A 16584-nucleotide genomic window follows, 5' to 3' on the forward strand; every position below is an offset into this window, starting at 1 on the left:
GCAATTTCAAGGACAATTATTCCATTTTATTTAACCAAGCATCACAAGTGTTTCATAACTTTCTTGTCCATAAAGATGTTTAATAAATGTCTGTTGGGCTAGGGATTTGGCTCAAGCGGTAGCGCGCTCGCCTGACATGCGTGCGGCCCGGGTTCGATCCTCAGCACCACATACAAAGATGTTGTGTCCGCCAAGAACTAAAAAATAAATAAGTAAATAAAACCTCTTTCTGTCTCTTTCTTAAAAATAAATAAATAAATAAATAAATGTCTGTGGGTCATCACTGCACAAGATAAGGGACAATAATGTTAACAGTCTTCAGTTTAAAAGTATGTCTTTTCTTGTTATTGCTTGACTTGTTTGTCCATTTTCAGGCACAATCATGACTTTTTTATTTATTGGTTCTTTTTAGTTATACATGAGAGCAGAATCCATTTTGATATAATTATATAAGCATGGAATATATCTTATTCTAGTTAGAGTCTCATTCTTATGGATGTACATGGTAGTGGATTCACTGTGTTGTTTTCATATGTGTACATGAGATTCATTCCACTGTCTTCCTTTTGCTTATCCCCTTTTCTCCTTTCCCTCCATTCCTCATTGTCTAATCTACTGCACTTCTACTCTTTCCTTTACACCCCCCCCCACCATTTTTTGTGGGTTAGCTTCACATATCAAAGAAAACCACCTTTGGTTTTTGGGACTGACTTACTTCACTGAGTTAGTATGGTAGCCTCCAGATCTATTTGTTGGCAATGTCATAAAGTCATTCTTTATGGCTGAGTAATACTCCATTGTATAGATATACGATATTTTCTTTATCCATTCATCTTTTGAAGGGCACCGAGCTTAGCTATTCTGAATTGAGTTTCTTTAAACATTGAAGTGGCTGTAATACTCTATGCTGATTTTAAGTCCTTTGGGCATATACGGAAAAGTGCGATAGCTGGGTCAAATGGTGGTTCTATTCCAAGTTTTCTGAGGAATCTCCACACTGCTTTCCAGAGTGGTTGCACCAATTTGCAGTTCCACCAGCAATGTATGAGTGTACCTTCTTCTCTACTCTTCACCAACATTTATTGTTACTTGTATTTTTTTTAAATTATTACTGTTTTTTTTTTTTCAATCAGGACTCAAATTAGGTGGATTCACTGCAGCTGATGGATATGTGGGGATGGAACCCAGGGCCTCGTACATGCTAGGCAAGTGCTCCACCACTCAGCTACACCCCAAGTCCTGTTACTTATATTCTTTTTTAAGTTGTTGATGGACTTTGATTCTATTCACTTATTTATATGCGGTGCTGAGAATTGAACCCAGTGCCTAACACATGTGAGGCAAGCATTCTACCACTGAGCCACAACCCCAGTCCTTACTTGTATTCTTGATAATTGGCATTCTAACTAGAGTGGGATGGAATCTCAGTGTAGTTTTAATTTGCATTTCTCTAACTGCTTGAGATGGTAAACATTTTTTAATATATTTGCTGATCATTTATATTTCTTCTGCAAAGTATCTTATTCAGTTCCTTTCCCCATTTATTGATTGGGTTATCTGTTTTAATTTTATTTTTATTGTTACTGTTATTTTACTAACACTAAGGAATTTTTATTTCCATTTAGGCAGAACTATATGCTTATAGGACTTCTTTTTAAGGCTGAGAACTTTTATTTGTTGTCTTCACAAGTGCACTCCAGCTCCAAGAACCACATGACACACAGTGTTACCTCAATAAATATTTTAAGAATGAATATTCACTTATCAAAATTCACGAATGAGGTGGGGTTTTTGCTTTATTACTTTTATCTCTGTAGACCCCAACTTATCCGTGGAAGAATTATTCATCATCTCAAAGTTTTCCATATCTAAAAAAAAAAAAAAAAACCCTAAAGTGCTATACTACAAAAATAAGAAGAGGCTGGGCATGGTGTCACACACCTATAATCCCAGTGGCCCGGAGGCTGGAGGATCTCAAGTTCAAGTGAGGCGCTATGCAATTCAGTGAGACCCTGTCTCTAATAAAATACAAAACAGGGCTAGGGATGTGGCTCAGTGGTCAAGCACCCCTGAGTTCAATCCCTGCTACCCAGAAACAAACAAACAAAAAATTAAAAATAAGAAGAAACCTGGATACAGCAGTGCATGCCTGTAATCCCAGTGATTCCAGAAGATGATGAAGGAGGGTTGCAAGTTCGAGGCCAGCCTGGGCAACTTGAGCAAGACCATGTTTCCAAGTTAAATAAAAAAGACTAGGGGATTGTGGTTCAGTGATAGAATGGCTCTGCATTCAATCTCTAGTAAAACCAAAAAAATAAAATAAAAATGAAAAATATATGTATACTCATGATGTGGAGATATATATACACCATGTAAAAATTTGTTACCATTTTAAAAGAATCAACCTTGCTCAAGAGAACAGGAGGGACAGGGCAAAGGATAATAGTGTTTAAGTCCAGAGCCCTGGGATCTAGTCTGGTGACTGGCATTTACCAACTATATGACCTTAGATTTGTTATTTGCCACCCTAGATCTAAATTTCTGTACCGTAAATGAAAGTGATCAATTTATTTCTAATGTCTTTTAAAGCTTCAAATTTTACAAATTCCATAATCTCAGAAACTTGAATACATTCAATAGTCTTACAAGTACAAATATAAAGTAAAGGCTTTAAACAACAACTCATGATTCATATTTTTCAAAGACAAATCAGAAACCTATACTTAAAAAAAAAGTATTATCACTAGATAATGGCCTTAAGAAAAAAGCCTTACACCTCTAATTACTATTCTCCATTACTGATTTATCAAAATCCCATTCAGGCTCTTGAATAGTAATTACTACATAATACTTCTCAAATACTACCCAAGAGCGTTTATTTAAAACACCGTGCCATTTATAACTCAATACCAATCTCATTACTTTCATTTATCACATCAACTGCAGAAAAAATACATACATTATAATGTATGAAATTAAATAGCTGACATGTTCTGATAGATTAAGCTTGCAGCTTTTATACATGGATTTTTTTTAAATATTTTTTTTAACTTGGAGATGGACACAATACCTTTCTTTCTTTCTTAAAATATTTATTTAGGTTGTGGCTGTACACAATACCTTTTTTACTTTATTTATTTGCATGTGGTGCTGAGGATTGATCCCAGAGCCTTGCACACGCTAGGCAAGCACTCTACAGTTGAGCCACAACCCCAGCCCACAGTACCTTTATTATTTTAATGTGGTGCCGAGGATTGAATCCAGTGCCTCATGCATGCTAGACAAGCACTCTACCACTGAGCTACAACCCAGCTCCATAGATTCTATTTTTAAAAGGAAAAAATAATTCTTTATCCAGAGTTATCAATACAACTTCAAATCAAATACTTAAATACTTAAATGATTTTGCAATGCTTTTGGATGCTATATAATAATTTCAACACAAATATGGATCAAAGCATTGCTTAGGTGCTAGCTTGGTTTATGCTCTCCATTCCCCAACCTTCTCTCTTATCTCCTCAGGGATTAAGTAATGGTTTGGCTCATGACCCCACAGAGGAGCCCCAGAGCTGTTTACATACTTCAGCTATACCCACAGACTGTTAATTGTGAACCCTGGCTCATCTTTAACACCCCAACACCTGGTTTGTGTTCAATAAAAACATGAATGTGAACTAGGCCAATGCCTGTAATCCCAGCAACTCAGGAGGTTGAGGCAAGAAGATCACAAGTTCGAGGTCAGCCTCAGCAACTTAATGAGAACCTGTCTCAAAAAATAAAAGAACTGGGGACATAGCTCAATAGTAGAGGACCCCTGGATTCAAATCCCAGTACCAAAAAAACAAAACAAAACCTGTGACTGTGGAAAGGTGCCAACCTAATTTTCACCTAAAGGAACCAGCTACTTTATTTAAATCAACAAGCCAGACAAGAAATGATGGTGGAAGCAGATTTTTTTTGGAGGGAAATGTGGCAAAATATGTTTTGTTTTGTTGGTAAAAGATTTGAACCCAGGGCATTTACTACTGAGCTACATTCCCAGTCATTTTTACTTTCCAAAACTGAATCAGGGATCCCTTAGTTGCTGAACCTCAAACTTGCAATCTTCCGCCTCAGCCTTCAGAGTTGCTAGAATTACAGATGTACACCACCGTGCCTGGCCAAAATAAGGATTTTAAAAATTCTAATGTATGATTCCTGTAACCCAACAATAGCATTTCTAGGAATTTTCTAAGCAAATACTTAAGAGTTGGGCATGGTGGCATGCACCTGTAATCCCAACTACTCAGGAAGCGAAGGTTAGAGGATCACAAGTTTTAGGCCAACCTCTGCAATTTAGTGAAACTCTTTCAAAATAAAAAATAAAAAGGACTCAGTGTGCAAGGCCCGGGCTTTAAAGTCCAGTTCAGAAAAGAAACGGAAATACTTTAAAACTATACACTGCCAGGCATGGTGGTCCACACCTGTAATACCAGAGACTGGGGAGGCTGAGGCAAGAGGAATGCAAGTTCAAGGCCAGCCTCAACAACTCAGCATGGCCCTCAGCCAGTTTGTGAGACCCTGTCAAAAATTACAAAATAAAAATGGCTAGAGATGTGGCTCAGCAGTAAAGTGCCCCTGGGTTCAATCCCCAGTACTCAAAAAAGAAAGAAACTATGATGAATACTACTATTATATTGCTTCTAATATTAAGGGAGCAGGGGTTGTGGCTCAGTGGTAAAGTGCTTGCCTAGTACATGTGAGGTCCTGGGTTCAATCTTTAGCACCACTTAATTTTTTTTAATATTTATTTTTTTAGTTATAGATGGACACAATATCTTTATATTATTTTAATGTGGTGCTGAGGATCGAATCCAATGCCTCACACATGGTAGGCAAGCACTCTACCTCTGGGCCACAACCCCAGCCCAACTACTAATAAATAAATTAAATAAAGGTATTTAAAAAAACTCAGAAATAACTTAGAAAATCATCAATATGAATTTATTAAATAAATCTACATATAGTCACATCATTAAGTTCTATACAGTTTTTAATTTTATACAGTTTTTTGTCTTTTGGTGGTTTTTTTTTTTCTTTTTTTTTGGTGCTGGGGACTGTGTACAAGGCAAGCACTCTACCAAGTGAGCTATATATTACCCAGCCCCTTATATAGTCTTTTTTTTTTTTTTTAAAGAAAATGTTTTTCAGGGACACCTATATATATTAATAACATTTCCATATTAATAATTTGCTATAATTTAGTAAATATTTTTTCAAATTCCAGAACCCTTTAAGAAAAATCTTATTTCTACTTAAAAATGTTTAAGTATGTATTAATTTCATAATTTAAGAACACTGTCTTTAAAATATCTTTTCCAGGACTGGGGTTGTAGCTCAGTGGTGGAGTACTTATCCAGTATGGTGAGGCACTGGGTTCACTCCTCAGCATCACATAAAAATAAATAAAGGTATTGTGTCCACCTACAACTAAAACAATATTTTATGTGGATCTTTATCCACTTTTTTTATTGGTGCATTAGTTGTACATAATGATGGGATTTATTCTTACATATTCATACATGTACAAACATAATTTGGCCAATATCATTCCCCAGCATTTCCCCCCTCCCTCCCACCTCTTGTCTTTAAAATCTTAAACATAAATATTTTACTGCTGTTTTCTTAAAAAAAAAAAAAAACTGCCAAATTTTTCTAAAATTAAAGCTAACTGCAGTATGGAGCCTTGCTACATCAGCTTATGGTCCCTTGACCAGCTGCATTCATGTCTCCTAGGAGCCAGTAAGTAATGCAGAATCTCAGACTCCCCTCCAGACCTACTCAGATTCTCCATTCTGGCAAAAACCCCAAATGATCTGAATTCACATCACAGTCTGAGAATCACTAGTTTTACAAGATATCACTTGATATAGTCTGAACACCAGTTCAAGATCCACATTAAATAGTAGAAGCTGAACAAGTTGGAAAGGTTACTTAATCTATAAAAATCTCATAAGACACACTGAAATTCCTTATATATTAACAGATGTGAAATTGTAAACTGAGCTACAATATAAGGAATTAATAATGGTTGTCAGTCTTAAGTAGCAAATGCGAAGAGGTCAACTACTTGCTCAGGTCAATAAATCACTCTCAAAGATGATGCTGTCCATGCAATTTTCTCAGAGCCATTTAGGAAAAGATACAAGGGCTAGTTAGAGGAAGAGACATTCAACTGTAGACACTGGATATGTCTGGAAAGGGTAGTCATTTGAGAATGAGACGAAATGGGGACTTTTACATTTTGTTCTGTATATTTTATGAATCATAAATAGCTTTTGTTTTTCTCAAAGAGTGCTACAGCTAAGTACTGCTGTTCAAAATAAATCTGAACAAAGAGGAGTCAAGAATCAGGGTCCAATCCCACTCAATGAAGCACCAATGAACTGGCCTCATTTTAAGCATTCTTCCATGGCAAATCCAAGTCAGAGGGAAGGCAGCAAGCAGTCAGCAGTGGCTGTGAGAAGGTACTCAGGCAGCGAAGTATGCTAAGCACGACTCACTGCCCATTCCATAAGCACGACTCACTGCCCATTCCAAAAATTGCAAAGAGAAAACTAGAATCACTACTGATTTCTGACAGCTATATCATGGTAGTGGCACCATATCTCCCCAGTGGATATGCACTGCCAATGTCATCATTAGCACCCTTTCTCCCTCCTTTTGGAAGCTTCTGCAGGAAGGAACATTGTGGGGACAGAGTTGAGGCTGGCTTCCAGTGCTCCTGGTTGACTACTCCCACCTATTTCCTTCCAGCACAAAATGTGCTAACCATGAAAACATTTCACAATGACATGCTTGTTATAATCCCCTTCTCCTAACAAACCTAATATAGATCAGAATTAGCAACTTCATTGGAAAATGTAAAGTGGAATTTGGATTCAGTTTTCAAATTAATACTTAGTTCATTATTCGTTAATGCTCTAAATTAATCATTAGGAAAATAACTTTGCACAGTATGTTACTGTATATTTGAATATAAGATGAATTCGACGGAGGAAATAACTGATCATGATTTATCAGTCCTCTGTAAGTATACTGCTAGCAAACAACATATAAAAAATAGATTTTCCTATAACCAGAGTCACCAAAAACCAAAGTCACAAGTGAACAAAGCAGATTATCTTCTCTCCTAACCTAACCCTACTCTGAAAATAAACAATAAAAAGGGCTGGGGATGTAGCTCAATGGTAAAGCACTCCTGAGGTCAATTTGTAGTACCAAAAAAAAGTCACTAATCTCATGAACTGACTCATGTTTCCCACACAGTAAGAAAATTATAAAGAATTTTATATCCTTTGGGGAATTCTTAATAGACATAAAAATAACACACTAATGTTTTATGATGACTATTATACTACCTTTATAAGATAAAGTAAATGCTACTTTAATTCAACCCTCAAAAACAAATTCCTGACTGATTCTTCCAATAAGACAGAAAATGAAGGACTATGTTAAGACAATGCCTTAGTCCTGAAGAGCTCTAGTGCGAGAAGAGATAGATGTATTGATAAACTGAAATTAAAAAGTGGTAAATGTCACCATAGATAACATGAATTAACTATAATGGGAAAATTTTATATATATATATATATATATATATATATATATATATATAAGCTTCTATGTTCACTATGAAAAATAATCAGCACACATAATTTGAAGAAAACACTAATCCTTAACTTAAAAGTAGGCAACAGTGGGGGCTGGGGATGTACTCAGTGGTACAGTGCTTGCGTAGCATGGATTCAATCCCCAGCACCACACATATAATACATAAATACATACATACATACATACATTTGGTAGCAGTTATATTTCATCAAATGGTACTAGTTTAAACATTATCTTGACATATCATTAAAGAGAATGTCCACTTTGCTTTAATGAATGGGGGTGGAGGGGTGAGGGGGATAAGGACTGCTGTTCTGTATCTGCAGAGGATACCTTCTAAATACAATTACAGATCTCTTAATGGGGCTACCCTCTGAGAAATGCATCTTGAGGAGATCACCACTGTATAAATATCAGAGTATACTTACACAGACCTAGGTGGCATGGTGAAGATCAATCACTCATTGTGGCCTCTTGATACAATGAAGAGACACAATAAATACAAGATGCAGGGCTAACAGGACATACTGTTTTATAGTTACTTATTTTTTAAGTAACTTAAAGGAGTACAATCTAAAATAAAAAGCACAGTAAATACATAAACTAGTAACATACTCATTAACATATGGTATCATGTGCTATACTTTTCGTTCAAATGACATACAGTAAGTATGTTTACACCAGAATCCCCACAAACATGGGAGTAATGCATTGCCCTATTATGTCACAAGGAGACAGAAAATTTTTGGCTTCATTAGTATCTTCTGGGACCAGCAAGGTATGTGTGGTCTGTGGTTGACTGAATAGTTGTTATGTAGCACATAACTGGTGGCTTTTGTGATTGAGGCTTTGTTGAATATGTGAGAAGGAAATCTATGGAAGAATTTACTAGCCTTGGAAGTGGGTAATCCTGAATTTAGGCTCCACTATTAACTCTCTCTGAACCTAAATATCTTCATCTATAAAACAAGGATGACACCCATAAAGGGCTACTGCAATAAATTAACTTGATATGATTAAAATAAATTCTTAACCCCATATCTTTTCCTTTCAGTTAATTCCACGGGGGCACACAATTAATCTAACAAATACTTAAAAAGTACCTTCTATTGAATAACCCCCTTAACTGGATACTGCAGGAGATAAGTCAGTTACACTGCTGCCTTCAGGAGTTTACAAGCTTCAGAGGTTAAGATAAACACAGAAGAAATATGTTTCCATGTGTAAACTCTTTAAGAGATGCCATCTCATTTTGGACATGCTTCTCTTGTAGTCACTTATCACATGTATCACTTATAATGCAATTCCTGGAATGTAAGAACTTACACCTAATACCCGGCTTGGGACTCAGTGAGCATGCAAACATAGGAAGAAAAAAATGTAAAAAGAGGAAAGGAGGAAGTGAGCAAGAAGACAGATGAAATATTTATTTATAAATTCAACTAAGTGCCAGGCATGATGGCACATGCCTAAAATCCCAGCAGCTTGGGAGGCTGAGGCAGGAGGATCTCAAGTGTCAGGTCAGCTTCAGCAATTCAGCAAGGCCCTAAGCAACTTATCAAGACCCTGCCTCAAAATAAAAAATGGCTGGATAAAGCACCCCTGGGTTCAATTCCTAGCACCAAAACAAAAAAAAATTTAACTAAGTACCTCTTACTACCAAAATACAGGAATTTACCTAAGATTCTTTTGGGGACAGGGCACAGGTAGGGTAAGCAGCAGATAAAGAAGGAGATGGTTGTTTTATTCCCTGCAGTACTGGGAATTGAACCCAGGGGTGCTCTACCACTGAGATACACTCCAAGCCCTTTTTATCTTGAGACAAAGTCTCACTAAATTGCCCAGGCTGCCTTTTAATTTTTTTTATTAATGTATTGTAGTTATACATAATAATGGGATTCACTTTGACATAGTCATACATAAATAAAATAAAATTTGCTCCATTTCTGACCCCAGTCCCTTTCTCCCTCCACCTATTTCCCCTTCCTCTACTTCACTGATCTTCCTTTCATTACAGTTTTTTTTTTTTTAATTGGTGCTTTACATATACACATAAAGGTGGAATTCTCTGATATGGTCTCATATGTACAATATGTCCTCCCACCCCCGTAAATCTCCTTCCTCAACTCCACTCATTTTCCCTATTCTTTTTTTTTTTTTTTAGTTTGGTTTGGGGTATGGGGGATTGAACCAGTAGTGCTTAATCAATGAGCCACATCCCCAGCCCTTTTCATTTTTTATTTTGAGACAGGGTCTCAAAAACTTGCTGAGACTGGCCTGAAACTTGCAATTCTCCTTAGTTGCTGGGATTACAGAAGTGTGTCACCAAGCTTGCCTTAAATTTTCAACCTTGCTGGGTGCGGTGGTGCACGCCTGTAATCCCAGCAGCTCAAGGAAGCTGAGGCAGGAAGCAAGTTCAAAGCCAGCTTCAGCAACAGGGAGGTGCTAAGCAACTCAGTGAGACCATATGTCTAAATAAAATTTCAAAAAAGGGTTGGGAATGTGGCTCAGTGGTTGAGTGCCCCCGAGCTCAATCCCTGGTACCCCCCCCCCAAATTTTTTTCAATCCTCCTGCTGTAGCCTTCCTCTTCCTGTCTCGGCCTCCAAGACCACTGGGATTACAAGTATGTGCCACCATGCCCAATAAAAATAATCTTTTGAGGATACATTTTTAAATCAAACAAGACATCCATAGTGGTTTATGTCTGTAATCATAGTGACTCAGGAGGCTGAGGCAGGAGGATTATATGTTCAAAGACAGTCTGTGCAATTTAGCAAGGGCCGAAACAAGTTAACAATAACAAGACCTGTTCTCCAGCTGGGGTTGGGGCTCAGTGACAGAGCACTTGCCTCGCATATGTGAGGCACTGGGTTCCATCCTTAGCACCACATAAAAATAAGTAAACAAAATAAAAATATTGTGTCCATGTATAACTAAAAAGAATTAAAAAAAAAAAAAAAAAAAAGACCCTGTCTCAAAATAAAAAATTAAAAAGGGCTGGGGAATTCGGTGGTAAAGCATCCCTGGGTCCAATCCCTAGTACCAAAATAAAAACTAATAAACAATAAAAGGGGTCTCCCACACAGGCCTTGAACTCCTGGGCTCCAGTCATTCTCCTGTCTCAGCCTCCCAGAGTTCTGGGCCTACATGACATTATGGCCAGCTAAAAAAACTTTCTTAAACATATGGTTTGCCAGGCACAGTAGCACAGGTATGTAATCCCAGGGACTCAGAACACTGAGGCAGGAGGATCTCAAGTTCAAGGCCAGCCTCAGCAATTTAGTGAGGCCTTAAGTAACTCAGCAAGACCCTGTCTCAAAATAAAAAATAGAAAGGAATAGAGATGTAGCTCAGTGATAAAGGTGCCCCTGGGTTCAAATCCCAGTACCAAAAATAAAATAAACACATGCTTTAAAGGGAAGAATTTTAGATAGGCGTGGTGGTGCACAACTTTAATTCCAGTGATTCTGGAGGCTGAAGAGGGAGAATTACAAGTTTGAGGTCAGCCTCAGCAATTTAGCAAGTCCCTAAGCAATATAACAAGACCCTGTCTCAAAATTTAAAAAGGGCTGGGGTTCAATCCTCCATATTAAAAAACAGAAAGAAAGAAAGGATTTTTTTAATAAGTTACATCCAATTAAAAAATAATCAATACCTTAATATTTTAATGATGCCAGTTAATTTCAAATAAAACAGGACTGAGGGTGTATCTCACTGGTAGAATTGTCTGTCTAGTATGGTAAGACCCTGAGTTTAATCCCCAGCATCATAAAAATAAATAAATAAATAAAACAGTACAGATCCAAAATACTACCAGCTCAGTTTCAAGGGTGGGAAGATGACCCGAAGCCTTTTATCCTCCAGTACATCAGCATGATAATAATGGCTCTTACATGTTTAAAAAGTTGTAATAACAACAAAGAGTATGGTATTAAGTATGTGCCCAGCAAAACCTAAAATATTTACAATCCCTCCCTTTACAGAAAAAGTTTTGTCAATCTCTACTTCACAATGGTATTCCACATGTCTCACTAAACCTTGATACTTTTAAATTTACACTGAAGGCAATGTGTACAATTTTTCTTTCCATTCTCTGCTCCCTGCCCAATTTGTCTCTTTATTTACTATTTTTCTTCACATAGAAATATTTACACAAATATTTATTACAACTTCCTGGAGATGGGAAAAAAAAACTAAAACAGAAAAACTTATTAGAGGCTATGTCTTTTGTTTAATAACAAACATTCTATCATAATCATTTTGCTCAACTAATCTATAATGGGTTAGTAAATTAGTAAACTGGGTTTATACTAACCAGAAGCCAGGATTTACACCAACTTCAACTGCATATATCCAACAGAGGGAAGGGGAGGAAAATAACAATTTCCAGTGCTAAATCAACCAAATATACAACAGGTATGAAATCATGACTTCAGACTAAATTCAATAAATATGGGGTACATCTGTGGCTGTGATAGTAAGTTCTTACTACTTGTTTAATACCACATGAAGTCAAGGAGGTGTAACGACCCTACTAAAGACTTTCAACAATAAAAATAAAGTAGAAAAAGAGAACCCACTATGCTTAAAACATCAAGGGTAAAGACATGGTACAATCTAGCAATGCTAGAGAAGTATTCAGAAATACTCTAGAGAGCAATATTAACCTACAGGACTAACACATCAGAAAACACTGAATTTTCATTTCAGCACAACTAGTAACATGTGATACAGGACACAGTATCGAAGCCATCTTCCAAGACAAGCAGAGTATAAGAATAAATATCCCTTTCCTAGGCTAAAATGGAAAAGCTAAAAGCTACTGTCCTTTAAACTACCTATACCTAAAAGCATTTTAACTCAAAAACATTTGAGTCCTCTTTATTCCATCCAAACAATTAAATAATCTGCAGGAGAACTCAATTAAATACACTTCAAAGAGATGAAGCAATAAGACATAGGGAAGACTTTATTTGGACCATCATTTATTCTTTATTTACCAAAACACAAAAGTTTGATTAAAAGTTCATTATTTCTAAGGAGAAGTCACAAATTGGCATAATTTTGATACACTTCACCAACTGGGCCTATATGAGAAACTGATTAGAAAAGCAAATAATTTTTCTGTCACAGGAATCTTTTAGTCCTTAATAGTAAATCCCCAAAACGCAAGCTTACAAACTTCAAATTTTGAATACAATATTTTTTAAAAGATGTCAACATAAAGTTTCCTTTTTTATTATAATTTCTAATAATAAAATTAGCACTACACCACCGATATAATCAACAAATATTTGTGTCATTTTATTTTTTTTTTAATTTATTTTTTTGTGTGTGTGTCATTAATTACAATACGAATCTGTCTGTTCATCTATGGTGCTGCAGATGGAACCCAGAGCCTCTTGCAATACCAATTATTTAACCATGAGAAAAATTACCCCTCTGCCTGGCATGTGTAAGGCACTGGGTTAGATTCTCAGCACCACATATAAATAAATAAAATAAAGGTCTATCAACAACTTAAAAAAAAAAAAGTGGCTCTGAAATCACTGGTATACACTATAGGAGTGTTAATTCTCACAAAGGACTTGTTAAGCATTATATAGCACATTTACATTTGCCAAGTACTTCATAATCATTTTATTAGCTGTTTTTAGTCCAAACAACCTATGAAAAACTTACAGAAGAGGAACCTAGGTCCGGAGAGGAACCAAAGAAAACCAATTTTACCCTGGAGGAAATAACAGCATTCTCTTGCATGCAGTCCTCCTATCCACTTTTAATCGGAAGTATAAGTTTTGCCAAAATGTTATTAATGGAATGATAAATATCAAGATATATTTAATTCTAACAGAATATTAGACTGCTTATATACTTTTTAAGTATAAGGGACTGTTACTTAATATGTTTAATTATATACACACAACTATAAGGAAGTAAAATTCTCCCACATGACATACTTAAATGACTAAATATAACGTCTTTAATTTTTTTTTTTTTTTTTGCCTTGCTTAAAAAAAAAGTAATCAAAAAGATTCATGGAACAAACTCAAGTCAGGTCCTGCAATAATAAGGAGGTAGGCCCTTACAAGAAAATGTAGAGCCAAGCTAAAAGTGGTGAGTGGAGGGAGGAAGTTATGAAAAAGTCAAAATCTGCTGCTTGGCATATTCGGTCATTCCACCTTCCAGAAGATAATGGTTCTAACCAGAACTTGTGGTTTAATCAGTGCATTATCTCAAAACCGGCAATGGATCACATCCCAATGCTTCGAAGGGTCAAAAAACTTGAGCTAGTGCTAGATGTGGAGGAAAGTTCCTTCCTTGCCCCCATTTAAACCTCCCTTTCTTTTATCCTGGTATTACATCCTAAAGAGAAAAAAACCTTACGCTCACCCAGAATACAGTTAGCCTGTGGAGTTGTCCTGCCCCCAGGTCCCTCAATGAGAGCCCATAAACCCAATTCCCTAGTCAGACGTCGACTCCTCATCCAGCCAGGAGAACCAGCCGGTAAATCAAACGCTTCCTTAACCCCCTCACGACGGTCTCCCAGGGCCAATTCCGTGACCCACATCCCCACACCCCGCACCGAGCCCCAAACCCCACTGCACTTCCGCCCCGGTGGCTTCCCAGTCAACCCTCACCCCAGCCCCCACCCCATCTTTGTCTCGCTCCCCGAACACCTCAATGTCCCCAACTCCCAACGGCAGCCCTTCCCCCGAACCGACCCACCGTCCGGCCTCCTCCCCTGCCCCGGCTCCCGGCCCCCCTCGGCCGGTGGGTCACCCCAGCTCCTGGCCTCCAGACCCTCCCCCAGCTTCCTCCGCCGATACCAGCGCTGGCCGAGGCCCTCCGCCCACGCCCACCCTGCTCCCGCTGGTCCTCGGCAGGCCCTTCACCTTGTCCATGAGCTTCCAGCACTTCTCCACCATCTTCTTGTCCACAGTCCCAGGCGGGTGGGGGCTGAGGTGGTGGTGGTGGTGGTGCGGCTGGAAGGCGTCCTTCATGAGCCCGATCAGGCCGCCCGAGCCCGAGCCTCCGGAGCTGCCACCGCCCCCGGCGCCAGAGCTCTTTTTCACGTTACCGGCCATGGCCGGGGAGAGTCGGGGGCCCAGCCGGACGGCCGGCTCCGCTAGGCAGCGAGCGAAGGAAAGGAGGGCGTGAAGGAGGGGCCTCTCGCGGCCGCAGCAGCCGCCGGCTCTCGGAGCGGTGGGAGGAGCGGCCCCGGGGAGGGGAGTGGGCGGTGCCGGCAGTCGGGGGTGCAGGGCGCGCCCCTTTAGCGAGCACGAGCCCGGCGGACGAAGCGCGGGGGCGCGCGCCAGGGACTGACGGCTGATCCGAGAGCTGGGGAAAGCAGGCGGCAGCGGGAGAGACCCCCACCTCCCGCCCCACCCGCTCGCCAGCGCCCACGTGCCCACAGCTCCGGGAAAGCAGCCGCCAAGTTTCCGCGCCCTCCTCCCTCGCCCCTATCCCCTAGGGCGGGAAGGGGGCGGGGCCAGCAAAACCTCAGTGCTTGCGCCCTCTGCTGGAGACGCGCGAAAAGGAAGCGGGTGGGATCCAATGTGAAGCCTGCGCACTAGCGGAAGCCGAGACCTCCATGTTCTTTGTGGGCTGGCTGGAGGTTGGTGCTTTAGGAGAGGATCATTGACAGGTAGCAATTCATAGTGGAAAGAATCTTTACAAGTCCTTTCCTCACTCCTGACAAATGTGGAAATTGAACTTATAGTTATTTGCTTCATATTGTGGGAAATGGAAGAAAAAAGAAACGTATGTCTCCATTCTCTGGCATTTTAGATTCTTCATTAGACGCGACTGAGTACAGAAAAAAAGAACGTTGAAGATTGTTCCAGCCTGATTAGGCCCCAGAAAGGCTCAAAAGCTGGGAACCCTCAGGCCACGAGCACTTCTTCCATGCTTTTGACCTCTTAAAACAAAGCACTTCCCTTTCTGCTTCTGGGGAGTTGCCCTTTTCTGGGAATTGAATATGTACTTAAGAATCTTCTGCTCAGCTCATTGCACCCCTTGCTTGTCTGCACCGTTAGCACGAGACACCGCCCACAAATCGTGAGACCTCTGCAAGTGGTGGCCAGAGCGGCTCTCACTCGGTCTAGGGAATAGAAATGTAGTTCCCAATCACTCCCACTTCTCTAATCTAAAAATTCCGTTGGAAGAACAAAAATAGGAACTTCCTTTCCAAAGAAGGAAGTGCCCTGCCCTAATTTGTTAATTCTGAGCTTCAGCTTTGTGAGTTTGCAGGCCCAGGTGTGTAAATAAGTATTTAGGTCTGCTTTGTATCTTCCTCCTAGCTCTTCCACAAAGCCCTTGACTGATTTGGAAATTAAGTTCATCAAGTACTTCTTCAAGAGAGCAAAATATCTTTGAACTAAAGGATCATTCAGCCAGTCATCCTGAGTTTGCAAGTCAATTGCTTTTCTCTAAGACTGATTTAGAAGCCCACATTATCATTTCCTAGCAATAGAATGTCCTTTTATCAGTTCCTACCTTTTATCAGTTCTCCAGAAAAAAAAAAAAAAAAAAGGAGAATCTAGGCAAACTCCTAAATGTCAAAACTTTCCACCCCTAGAGCCACTACCTTCACTGCAGGCCCTCCTTTTCTTTCCCCTGAGATACTGAAATTTTTCTCACTGGTTTCCTTGCTGCCTTAATTCCATCCTGCCACCATATGCTTCCTATAGTATAGTTAAGACAGCATCACACCCCCACAACAACAAAAACTAAACACTCTCCATTGCGTCTGGAATAAAACAGCCATGTTCTAACCCAAAACCAAACTCCTTTGCAAAGCTGGAAATGTAACTTAATGACAGAGTACTTGCCTACCAGGGTGAGGCCCTATATTTGGTCCCCAGTACTGAAAGAAAAAATTAAAATAAGTAAACCACAGTTTTTGGCACTGAGCACAGTGGCAATGC

General features: G+C 39.2%; 1 protein-coding gene across 1 annotated transcript in view; it reads right to left on the bottom strand.

Annotated features, from left to right (window-relative positions):
- Positions 1–14824, bottom strand: part of Cbl (Cbl proto-oncogene) — a 94103-nt gene extending 79279 nt beyond the window's left edge. Inside the window, exon 1 of the mRNA XM_076846273.1 lies at positions 14551–14824. Within this exon, the coding sequence (XP_076702388.1) occupies positions 14551–14742 (192 nt within the window). The 5' untranslated portion in view covers positions 14743–14824. The remainder of the gene's footprint in view (positions 1–14550) is intronic.
- Positions 14825–16584: the final 1760 nt, after the last annotated feature.

The sequence above is a fragment of the Callospermophilus lateralis genome, chromosome 2, assembly GCF_048772815.1.
Source record: "Callospermophilus lateralis isolate mCalLat2 chromosome 2, mCalLat2.hap1, whole genome shotgun sequence".
NCBI classification, from domain to species: Eukaryota; Metazoa; Chordata; class Mammalia; order Rodentia; family Sciuridae; genus Callospermophilus; species Callospermophilus lateralis.